Genomic DNA, 12385 nt, shown 5'->3' on the forward strand with positions numbered 1-12385 from the left:
CAAATAACATATATCCCTTCAGAAGAGAGCCCCTTCATTACACTGGCATATTAATCACTTCCTCAGCTCCATGGAGGGGCTGAAGGAGTGAAAGGAAAGCTAAGTGTGTATTAGGGCAACAGATATTGGCAACATCGGTTTTAAAGCCTGAAGGACTATTAGAAAGCTCATGTGGGTTATGAAGGCAAATGTGTATTTTGACAGGCTGTCCTGTACTTCCTCAATACACATTTGCTTACTTATTCATCTCTTAGGTTTTTAAAATGATGCAACCCATATTTGCTGCCCAAACACACGCTTTTTTTAAAAAATAAAAAAACTGAGAAAGGGATAAATTTACCAAAATCGTGAATTGCCTCTTTTCTTAAGTCACTTCACAGTATTGGCATATTAGAAAAATGCTCATTTTTGGTCCACTCACAATCGAAATGATCCTACCTGCATCGAGAAAGCAGAAGCTCCTGTCAGGGACCAGAAAGGTGTGGGTAGAAATACTCTAGAGATAATTTGGTTCACTCCAGTTATTATGTCATGTGATCACTGTCAAAAGGAGTGAACCCACACATTCCCACAGTGTTCCGATCACAGTGTTAGGTGCTATAGGCTGAGTTTGCTAGCTCCGAAGACCACTGTCCCTTCTTCCCAGACTTCTAGTTGAAATCCGTCATGTGTTTGAAAATGGATTTTAAACACATGACTCAAAATAATTGAGATCTGGTGAGGAAAGAATAAAATATCTTCCCAAACCAACAAATTTGCTGTAATTGTTCTTTTATTTTAATATTTGTGCAGTGAGCATCTGAGAGATTAGTAATGAAGCATTGAGTTTGCACATCTACTCTTGTTACAACTACTCATTTTATTTAATCCTCAGGTCCAAGTTCTTCGGAATGCTGGGGAAGAGGTGACCCTGACTGTGTCCTTCCTTAAAAGAGCTCCTGCATTTCTCAAACTGCCTCTTAATGAAGATTGTGCATGTAAGAATTCATTATTGTTTCAAAGGAATAAATCTCAGTCTTTCAGAGGTAACTTGGGGGCCAGATCATATAATCTTTTTAAAGTGTGCTTAATCTGTAAATTGGTGGTTGCTTGCCAGTTTTACATAAAGAGTGTATACATTTATTTACATTTTAGAGTATCTATTTTAATTGTATTTTAATTGTTTTATCTTTTTATTATCTTTTAATTGTATTTTAATTGTTGTAAGCCGCCCAGAGACCTTTGGGTAGAGTGGGTGGCATGTAAGTTAAATAAATAAATTCAAGGGGGAGAGGTAGAGAAGGGGCAGTTTGAGTGAAGTGAAAATAGACAAAAATTGTGATCTTGTGAACTGTTGATTTCATATTTTTTTTCCTTAAAAATATTGTAGTTTCAATAAGAGCTTTCTCCTGTCACAGGTACACTGCTAGCATTCATTTTTAATATTCGTTTTAGAAGTCAGTTGAGTGCTATTAAAGGTTTTAAACTTAACAATAATATGTCCAGTGATTTTTTTTAAAAAAAATCCTCCTTTATTTAATAGTTAATGGCAGAGAAGTGGGGGAAGTTTAATTGCAATGCCTTCTCATTCTTGGCAAATAACTGTGAATGTATACATCTTGAAAACATTTTCATCCACATTTGAAACATCAGCTTTAGCAGCTATATCATCTTGAGTGATGATTAAGGCAGTTGGTCATGATTAGTGTTTTGTTTTAGTTTAGCCATTCTCTTTGATTAGTCCCACTGGAAAATAGCAAAATTAGGAAAATAGCAAAATCATGTCTTCCTCTTGCATTTTTAATAAATCCTACATTATAGTTCTGAATTGTAGGATTGTGTTAGGGCACACTAGAGATGGGCATGAACTGAACTACAAACTGGGGAAAAACATGAAATGGTCTGTTTTGTGGTTCTGCTCATGGTTTGATCTGTGCAACCCATTTTGCTGAAAAAAAGTACCAAACTTTTTATCCACTTGGGCCCTCTTTTTGTTTTGGCAAAATGAATGCCCACCATCTCCTTCCCATTGCCCCTGTCGCCTCCCTGTCTGATCCTGCCTCCTCCTCCTCTTCCTCTGCTGTCTCTGAAGATGGTGGCAGCGGCAGGACGGCAGGGGCAGCAGTGCAGCAGCAACGGCAACGGCACAATAGGAGCAGGTAGCTGAACCACTGAACTCAAAGGGAAAACCGAACCACGAACCGGTTTTGTTTTTCCCATTGGTTCATAGTGGTTCAGGTTTCATGGTTCATAGCTCACGGCTAACCATGAACCACATTTCAGGTTTATGCCCACCTCTAGTGCACACTCTGATAGCTACAGCATGGCTTTATATGTGTTTTAATTGCCTAAATTTTTATTTAGAAAAAAATTAAACATATAATCATATCTAAACATACTTCTAAAATTAATTTAACAAGCCTTAATTTCATCAAATAATTACTGATTGAATGTGTTTGTTTGTTCCCATAGTGCTGATTTACTTAGTGGTCAGTAAATATATACTAACGAGGAATATCCTTTATTTGAGTGCTCCTTTTCTCATTCCTTTCACATTCCAAAAACAGAGTACCCACTTTTGTTCCCCTTATAAACAAAAGACTATTTAGATAAAGAAAATTCTTTAACATTGGAACCACATTGATTTTGTACCTTAGTGGCTTAATGGTAAATATCAATGGAAATATTAATGAAGCTTTTCAACAGAGGGACCAGAGAATATTTAGCAACTCCTCAGTCAACATTTCTGAATAATATATTTTTTAATGTTTTCTATTTTATAATGAAAGTGATAACATCTATTATATTTGCTCACAGATAAAATGGGTGATGATTGAAATTTGTCTTTGTGCTGCATTGATTACAAAACAATTAAAACAAAATCAAAAATGTAGTCCAGTCCTTTGGCTAACATGAACTGTTCTAATTGCTGTACAAATCTGCCTTGTTACGTGTCAAAGAATGGGATGTTAACAATGCCAACAGATCCTAGGGCATAATCCTAACTATCTCAGATGGCTGGTAGAGTTTTCAAAGAGTCACATAAAGCTGTACTGGTGGATGTTGAGGTTAGTCAGCACATGACCCTTGTTCTGGCATAAGGGGAGTTGTGTCAGTTGACAAGAGGCTTCTCCTCATTCCAAAGCCCCTACAACCACTGTATCTTTGGATTGCAATGCTAATTTAAATTAAGCATTTGTACAGATTTTGATGTCATTGGGGATGCACAATTTTGCTTATACTTGGGAGGCCTGTCTATATTAAAACAAAACATGCAGGGAAACACACACACCTTGTTTTAATGGAGAAGAGCTTTCTCGACTTGTGGATTTCCTGTAGAGTAGGATGTACATTAGAGTAGGTTACCTACAGACCTTCTTTTAGCACAGAAATATGATGTAGAGAAGTGATGTTTTCCCACTTCTGTTTGCCACTGAACCCCTTATGTTTGACAGGGTGTAGCGCATGATGCCATATGTAGAGCTGAAATTTTCCTTCAGGCCTTCCAAAAGTGCCCAACCTTTACAAAATTACAGCATAATATAAAATCTGAATGAGGACAATGTATTTGATGGTACAGTTGTCATGATGTATCAGAGACTTGCAGTACAGAGATTAATTTCCCATAAAAAGTGTTTTGTTAACAGTGGGACATCCCTCAGAAATCATAATGATAAGAAAACTGACTGAGTATTTTGGAGTTGTTTACATGACCTTTCTTCTTGTAGATCTCACAGCAAAATGTAGCATCTCAATTATTCATTAAAAAAAAACCAAGTTTTGTTCTCTGTGTAGCCGACTTCTAACCATGGCAAAACAAGTGCCAATTCTGACTGTGAAATGTTAGTAGTTCAATAATCTGTGATACATTTTTATATGTATTTATTTTTTTGATTAGGCATTCCTAGTGATCAAAGCAGTGGCACATCATCACCTTTGTGTGACAGTGGTTTACATCTTAATTACCATCCAAATAATACGGTAAGAAAATACATTTCTCTACCTATCAAAATGAGGAAAATATTTCACATGAGACAGTTGACTGAGAACTATGCACAATCTATGGACATGTCAGCACTGTACATCTGGTTGAGTTGAAGCTGAAAGTTACTCCATTTCAGAAAAAGGGTTATGTTTTGCTTATCATATACTGGCATGTATAATGTGATACAATATAGAAAAGTACACTGCAACCTTTTTTTATATAACGGTTGTGTAAGGTAGAGGAACATAATGATAACTTTTACCTAGTGACACAATGAATCCATGTCCCACAAACTCAGGAGTCCATTATTTTAAACCCATTTTAGTTGGTGCAAATGAGAATCAAGCAAAAGAACCCTGCCAGGTTTAAGGAGCTTTTGTGGACCTTCAGCATGTCTTCATTTGAAATGTATTGGGAATCTAAGACAGCTCAGTTTGCCATTTCCATTTTATTGCTGATTTAAGTCTCCTCCTGTTCCTGCCTCTTCCAGTGGCTCAGTGTTGGAGGCTGCAGCAGGACCAAAGCTGCTGTCTGGTGCATTTAATTTCCATCTCTTGCTACTCACAACAACAATGCAGGCTTGTTGCCTCAGATACATCACATTTAGGTCTTTTCAGTAGGGCTTCACCCCTTCCCAGTATGGATAAGACTCATTCTGTTGCCTTTTTCCTCCAGTAAGTTATGCAAAATGGAAATTTAATTTGAGATAAAGAGGTTCCCTCCCAGTCTATGTGGAAACCAAGTACTAACAGTATCTTCTCTAAGAAACTGTTGGGAGTATGCTAAGGCCTAGAGCCTTTGTGATTTAGAGCTGACTGCTTGTGTGTGTTTGTGTGTGTATCTAAATCCTTCAGACATTGAAGTAAATGTATTAAATTCATATCTCCTCCATCCTTGACCTTATATCGGTTCCAAAATAGGTGAGAAATAGGCCTATATTCTGTCACTGTCTTGTCTTGCAATCCGAATTACATAGAATTATGAAATTGTAGAGTTGGAAGGATTATAAGGTTCATCTGCCCAAACTCTCAGCCAAGGCATGAGTGATCTTGTGCTACATTTCTTTTATATTTCATTTTGCATCATCCAGTTTCACTACCAGACACAGATTTAGCCTAGGAGCTTAAAAAAGAAGACAACATAGAAACAAAAAAAATATTTTGTTGTATAAGACAATTGTGAAAATATTGTGTAAATTATGACAATTTTGTATGAATGGTACCACCTCCCAAACCCATACATTACCTGAACATCACTTGGCAATACATTATAGTTGCTGAAAGACACAGATGCTCAGAGAAATACCTGAAATGTTACAGCACTCTTTCTTTGTAATACAGTACTTTGCCTCCAGACTTGGCTAGAAAAATTCAGTCAAGAACATTTCTACATTTTGTTTTCCCCTCTGCAAGCCAGTAATACTTTACTGATATTTTTCCCCAAGTCACTTGTATTCCTTCAACCTTCATGTCTGCTAGATACCAAAATGTTAAAAAGAAAATGTTTCATATCCTGGGTTATTTTGGTGATGGTTTTTATTTTTGCAGACATTATCTGTGTCCTTGCTTTAGAATCATGAGAAAGAAAAATTTTACTGCAGGCAACTGGTAAAAATGAAGGACATAGAGACCTCAGTATGTATGACCTTTTCCGCTATGGTGACAGAACAGTGTTTTTGAATGACACTGCTCATAAATGAAGGATTCTTCATTCACCTATCCATTGGCTGGAAGAGTATATGAGCCTTGCACAAGAATTGGATGTGATTCTGTGTTTACAAGCTGTGTTATTACCTATGGAGAAAGCTCACTTGAAGAAGTGAGTGCTCTAGCCCTCCCCTTCCATCATCACTTTGGCTGCTGGCCAACATGTGGAGGGTAATGCATTTGAAGGGAGAGACTACTATCTCTGTGGGCTCTCTGCATGGGTCAGAGGCCTAGAAAATTAAGACAGCAACTCAGGTGCAGAGTCTTGATGGATGGCAGATGCCCTCTTCAGACTTACCCCTTTGCTTGTGATGGAAGTGGGGGAAGACTCGAGTGCCCTCCTTGTTGTGAGAGCTTTTTCCACAGATTATATAACTCTTAAATAAAGCTAAAGTGAACTAAGGTTAACAGAGAGGAAACAGATTTTGCCCCCATTTGCTCATTTACTTACAGCTTTTCTGGTTGCTTTACCTGAACGAATAGTGATAACAGATATAAAGCACTAAATAAAGCTTACTCTCCCTCCCTCCCTTTCAGGAATTCCTTGGAGAGTAGCTCCACCCTCCCCAGAGATTTTTGGCATAGAAAAGCTTTCGTGACGCACAACATTTCCATCAAAATGAAGAGCAACTGGCTAACTCTGAGTATTCTTTTCCCTGTATTCTTAAAAGTTTATGTTTCTGGCATGCTCAGGCAACAAAGGAAGAAACAGAATATGGGATGAGAATCTGCAGAAGGAGTAGAGCAGTGCAGGCAAAGGCTGAATTCCCTCTGCTTAGCTCTCATTCCCTATTCAGCCCAACAAACAGAACACAACAAATAGAACAGCCTGTAGCTAGGAAACAAAGGGAAATGTCATCACTGCTTTTGGTTTTGGATTTAACCAGAAGCAGGTTTAACTGCAACACAATTGTCCCCCTGAGTGCATCTGTCAAATGCTGTCGCTCAGAATTTAGGAGTCTGAAGATGCAGTTACACTACGAAAATGAAATGGGAGATAGATTGAGGGGAGGAGTTTGAACTCATTTGAATGTCATGTGGTAGTTACGTGGTTTTTGAGTTGTGTGTGCAGCTTCTTAGGAAAAATTTTAATCAATTTTTAAACTATGTTATATATTGGTCAAGGGGGCAACATGGGCTTTTAAATAGCTTAGTGGTATAGGCATCTGGCTGGGAGACCAGAGACTAGCAGTTCAATTCTCCACTGTGCCTCCTTGACATGGGCTGGACTCAATTACCAACAAGCTCCCTACTGGCTCTACAATTCTAAGATTAAGATTAAAATAAAATAGTTGCATTTGAGGTTTTGTCCTGCACCCGCCTGCCCTCCCACTGGCTGCCTCTCAGAGTCACTAGCTGCTGCTTCTCTAGTGTATTTTTTTTTTAAATTAAATATGTTTAACTTCTTGCAGTCTGTCATAGTGCTAGTTCAGTATGATAGAAAAAAAATTAAAACAGATTGGTACACGCACACACACACACACACAGAGGGGTGGAAAAGGAGAAGGAGGGAGGGAATTGGCATCTGGGATTGGCCAGAGGGAAGGGACACTAATGACCTGCAAAGAGAAATTGACTAGAGAAATTGAGACGGTCAGCACCTTTTAGGCTTGCAGAGGAGGGAGTGCTTTTCCCTCACCCAACCTTTCTGTCTCTGATTGGGCTTCAGGTTTTCCCTGAAGCCTAAAATTGTGATGCTGGCATCCATCACTTGACAAACTCCACAGACACAATTTACACCAACACAGGCATTCAGATATGCTGAAACAATTCAAAATAAATTGATCTCACTACAGATTTAAAATAAATGATCCTCTCACAGCCAAAATACCTCACTTTCCAACCACAAAAACACGTTTCCTATGCAAAAAAATCTGCATTCTCCTCTGTACCATGTATGCAGAATTTTAAAAATAAATTTCAAACATGCTAAACCCGATTCAAAATCAGTTTTTTTTCCAACAAGGAACCATGCCCTGAATGACATCATATTTACTCTTCTTATGAGGTTTCTTTTTGTAATAATAACATCTATGACCCTTGACATTTATTCTTCTGTTTCTTTCTAGTATAAAAACATACAGAAAAAACTTTCCTTCATGCTATTAACTAGAACTGTTCCCTTCTGTCTCCCTTGTGACTCTGTTCCTGAGACAACAGCTTCATCATTTTAAGCACATGTCCCTTTTATTAGTTTTGCCACTTCCCTATTTTTAACAGGAATTCATCCAATCCTCAGATCTCTGTCAGTCTGTGTTTGAGGGACACAGTTGTCATGTTCTCTGCATCCCCAGTTTATAACAGCTGTACTTTTACTGCACAAGGTCAGCAGCTTCGTACATACATTTCTGACAAAAATTTGGACAGTATTTCTACTAGATCCGAAGATAGGGATTTTAGCATAATGTAAAACAATGGAACACATCTAGAACAATGTGGAATACTACACAACCAGAAGCCTAGCATAGCTTCCATTAAATTTTATGGTTACCTATCATTTCAGTCAAAATAAATGAAGTGCCACAAAATAAAGGAAGTGCCACAAATCCTTTTATACTTTCTCTCGTTTAAAAAGGATTTCTGTTGCCCCTTCATATTGGTGACTGAGGACAAAAAGTGCTTTGGTTGGAACAGTGTTGTAGCATGCTTGCAACCACAGCATCCATTACATCAGTGGTCCCCAACCGTGGGCCTCCAGATGTTCTTGAACTACAACTCCCAGAAGCCTTCACCACCACCTCTGCTGGCCAGGATTTCTGGGAGTGGAAGTCCAAGAACATCTGGAGGCCCAAGGTTGGGGACCACTGCATTACATGATTGAAGCCTCATGGAAAGCACACTGCAGTCCGCTCCAGAAATCGGTGCAGTGTATTAGCCCTCTGTTACCACTCACTCAACATACCCTTAGGTGGTAGAATCAGAAATCTGCCATCTTTCACAAAGAAATGTCTAATGTAATCACTCAGGTCATTATCAGAGGAATTGCTTTTGGTGTCCCCATCCGAAGGTTGGCAAGTGGTAACTGGAAACACAAATGTTAGGAAGACGACGTTTTCATCCTAGAAAACCAGACCAATGGTTCACTCAGCCCAGTATTCTTAAGTAAGAGGGGCAGTGGCTCTCCATAGTTTCCGGCAGGATTCATTCTTGCTAGATGCCCTTCTATTTTCTGCTAGTCTTCCATCCAACTACAACCAGTCTCAACTCTACTTAGCTTCTGAAAAATAGGCAGAATTGGTGGTATAGGCCACCCTAATCTTTGGATGTCTTTCCCAGAAGTAATTCATTGCAGCCAATCAGGCTTGAGATGGTGATTCAAAATTATATGAATGCATTGTTGCATAATATAAAATTAGAGTTCACAACCTCTATTCCATGAAATCTTTGAGTCATAAGACATTTAAAATTAAAGTTTCAATCATGTAGGATTTTTTTTTGTAAATAGAAAACATCGTAACAGTTAAACATAATTGTTTATGTAAAAAAAGATTCAAAATTTTAAAAATCTGATTTGTTAGCAATCATTACTGGTATTATAATCATTACCCATTAGTATTATTTCAAAATTATTTAAAGTTCTCCTCCAACTCTATGTTTCAAACGAATTTTTTTTCCTGTTGTCTTTTGTCACTGTCAAGCTTTCACACCCATTGTTGTTGTAGGTTTTTGGGGCTGTTCGGCCGTGTTCTGTAGCTTTTTCTTCCTAACGTTTTACCAGTCTCTGTGGCCAGCATCTTCAGAGGACAGGAGTTAAAACTCTGTGTCCTGGTGTAGTGTGTGGGATAGTTGAGTACTGTATTTCAAATAGTGTGGGGGATAGTTGAGTATTTCAAAGCGTGAAATACCTTTCATGGATCCCAGCTGTGAAAGCCTTCGAGAATGTCATACCCATACTTTGTAACTGGAACTACGATAGCGGAGATTACATTCAGTTTGGTCTCCAATGACATATCCATACACTTGAGGCTTCTGTCTAGTTCCTTCATAGCTGACCTTCTGAGGCTCAGTTTTCTTCTGATTTCTTGGCTGCAATCTCCATCTAAACTGATGAGTGAAACAAAGTATACAACATTTTTAACAATTTCAATTTATTGTCATGATTCTTGTCTTTTTAATGTTCAGTTGCAGTTCTGCTTTAGCGCTTTCCAATTCCGTCTATACCAAGAGTAATTTTAAGTCATTGCTGCTTTTTGCTAGGAATATGGTGTCATCAGCATATCCTGAATAACTGATGTTTCTTCCACCAATTTTTACTCCTCCTTTATCTGAATCTAGTTTTACTTTCTGTATGATATATTTTCAGCACAAATTGAAATGACAGGGAGGTAAACTACACCCTTGTCTGACACTTTGCCTTTGGGAAACCATTCCATTTCTACATATGCTGTCCTAACAGTACCATCTTGTCTAGAATATAGGCTATGCTTCAGGACAAATCAAGTGTCAAGTCATGTCCATTTCTATTAGAACAATCCATAAAGTACATACAATCAAAGGCTTTTTTTATAGTCTAATGTCTATAATGTCTATAATGTTTATAGTCTATAATGTCTATAATGTTTATAGTCTAAATATAGACTGATATTCTTCTGACATTTTTGATACAGTACAATAGCCACCCTACATTGGCAATATGATCACTAGTGCCTCTTCCTTTCTGGAATAATTGAACATTGGGCATTTCTCACTCCATGTAACGTAAAAGTCTTTGTTGTAGCACTTTGAACAGCACTTTCTTTACATAGGGAATTAATACAATGGTCCTATAGTTACTGCACTATTTGGCATCTCCTTTTTTGAAGACTGGAATATATATTGAATATCTCAACCCTGTTGGCCATTGCTGTGTTTTATGTATTTGTTTGCACATTCTTGTTAGGACTTTGACAGATTCCGTCTTTGTAGCTTTAAATAGTTCTGTTGGTATCCCATCTTCTCCAAGGGATTTATTTTTTCCAACTGTTTTGATAGCCACTTTCTCTGTTTTCTAAAATTGCATGCTTTCCATCATAGGATTCGTCTTCAAAGGAATTGACCCTCCTCCTTGGGTCCCATCTGCATAGTTCTCACATATATCATTTCAACATTCTCTTTATTTTGTCCTGGCTAGATAGTATATAGTACATTTCCCTGTTCATTGTTCAGTATCCATAGCAAAGGTTTGTATTTCCTTTCGTTTCTTGGGTCATATGTAAAACTCTCTTGTTTTTGTTGTTGTTGTTATCTTCTCTTTCTTTGCAGTTTGCATTGTAATATTTATCTCTGTCTCTGCATGATAGTAAGTGAAAATTTAAGATTCTGACTCCATTTTGATCATATTTTACTTTTGCTTCTCATGTTAATAATTTTAAGTATTTTCTCAGTCATCCAGTTTGGCTTTTCTTTTCATTTGACTAGAGGAATAGTCTTCTTGCATTCTTCCCTGAGAATTTAGCTGATTTTAATTCACAGTTCATGGTCAATTGAGTTAATTAGTGACGTCTGTTCTTTATATGGACATTAAATTCATCTGAAATGTTATGTAAGTTATATGTTGACACTATGGGTCCTTTCATGTTTTTTCTCAGCTTTGTTCTAACTTCTAATATTGAGAGTTCATGATTTGTACCACAGTCTGTTCCTGGTCTTGTTTTGGCAAAGATAATACAACTTATCCATCTACTGGTTTGGATTACATCTATTTGATTTCTGTATTGGCTGTCTGATGATGTTCATGTATATAGCTGCATCTTGATTGTCTGAAGCATGTGTTTACAGTAAAAAAAAGTTACTAGCTTTATAGAATTCAGTGATTTGATCTCCTGCTTCATTTCTGATTTCCAGGCCAAATTCTCCAACAATATTTGGTTCCTGTTTATTTCTTATGTTTCTGTTCTAGTCACTTGTGACTGTCATCATACCCTGTTTAGTTGTGTGAGATCAGTTAATTACTGTACACTTACATAATTCCTTTTTATTTCTTCTTCCGTATTTGTAGTTGAAGCATAGATTTGAATAATGGCTATTTTGATAGGTTTTACAATAAATCCGACCTATATCATTAAATCAGCTTTTTCATTATAGCATCTAATTACTTGTTCTGCATGTTGCCTCAGTGGCAGAGCTGTGCTATTTCTTCTGAGTTTGTAATATCCAGGGTAAAACACTTTGTAATTGTCTGATTTAAAATATCTGATTTCAGTGCACTTTAATACTCTTACATCAAGTATTGCTATATTTAGACATTCTGTTTCTTGTTTTAAGATGTCACATAAACCTTGATTCTGACTGCTTTTCACTTCTTTTAAAATCAGAGACAATATTATTTGTGCTTAACTTGAAAAACATTTTGCTAAATTGTCATACTACACTTAGCTAAAGAATGTGGACATTTCCATTAGAGTTATACAATTACTAATAGATATTTGGCATTTTATCATTTTATAGTTTTATGTGTGTTTCATGCATAATTATTATGTCTAGGTTTATAGCAATAAACTTACTTACTCAAGAGTAATTTTGTGGTTCTCAAGAGATCTGAACCCACTATTAAAGATATGATAAAGATGGTTTTCTGTTGCCCTGTGCATGTCAGTACTATAATCCATTGTGACCATTACCAACATGCTTAAAACCTGGCCCGTATCCTTTGCCTTTGATCTCTGGTTGATCTCTGGTTTTAATAGGTTGGTTTAATTGACCATCACCCAGTACTCAGTGTGGATGAGGTCAGTCC

The 12385-nt window shown here is 37.2% G+C and overlaps 1 protein-coding gene across 2 annotated transcripts in view; it reads left to right on the top strand.

Moving 5' to 3' along the window:
• SNTG1 (syntrophin gamma 1) overlaps nt 1-12385 on the top strand; it is a 290507-nt gene that overhangs the window by 189222 nt on the left and 88900 nt on the right. For both annotated transcript variants that reach the window (XM_072998919.2, XM_078393734.1), the window contains 2 exons: nt 875-977; nt 3878-3960. In XM_072998919.2, the coding sequence (XP_072855020.1) occupies nt 875-977; nt 3878-3960 (186 nt within the window). The remainder of the gene's footprint in view (nt 1-874; nt 978-3877; nt 3961-12385) is intronic.

Source organism: Pogona vitticeps, chromosome 4 (assembly GCF_051106095.1).
Source record: "Pogona vitticeps strain Pit_001003342236 chromosome 4, PviZW2.1, whole genome shotgun sequence".
Classification (NCBI taxonomy): domain Eukaryota; kingdom Metazoa; phylum Chordata; class Lepidosauria; order Squamata; family Agamidae; genus Pogona; species Pogona vitticeps.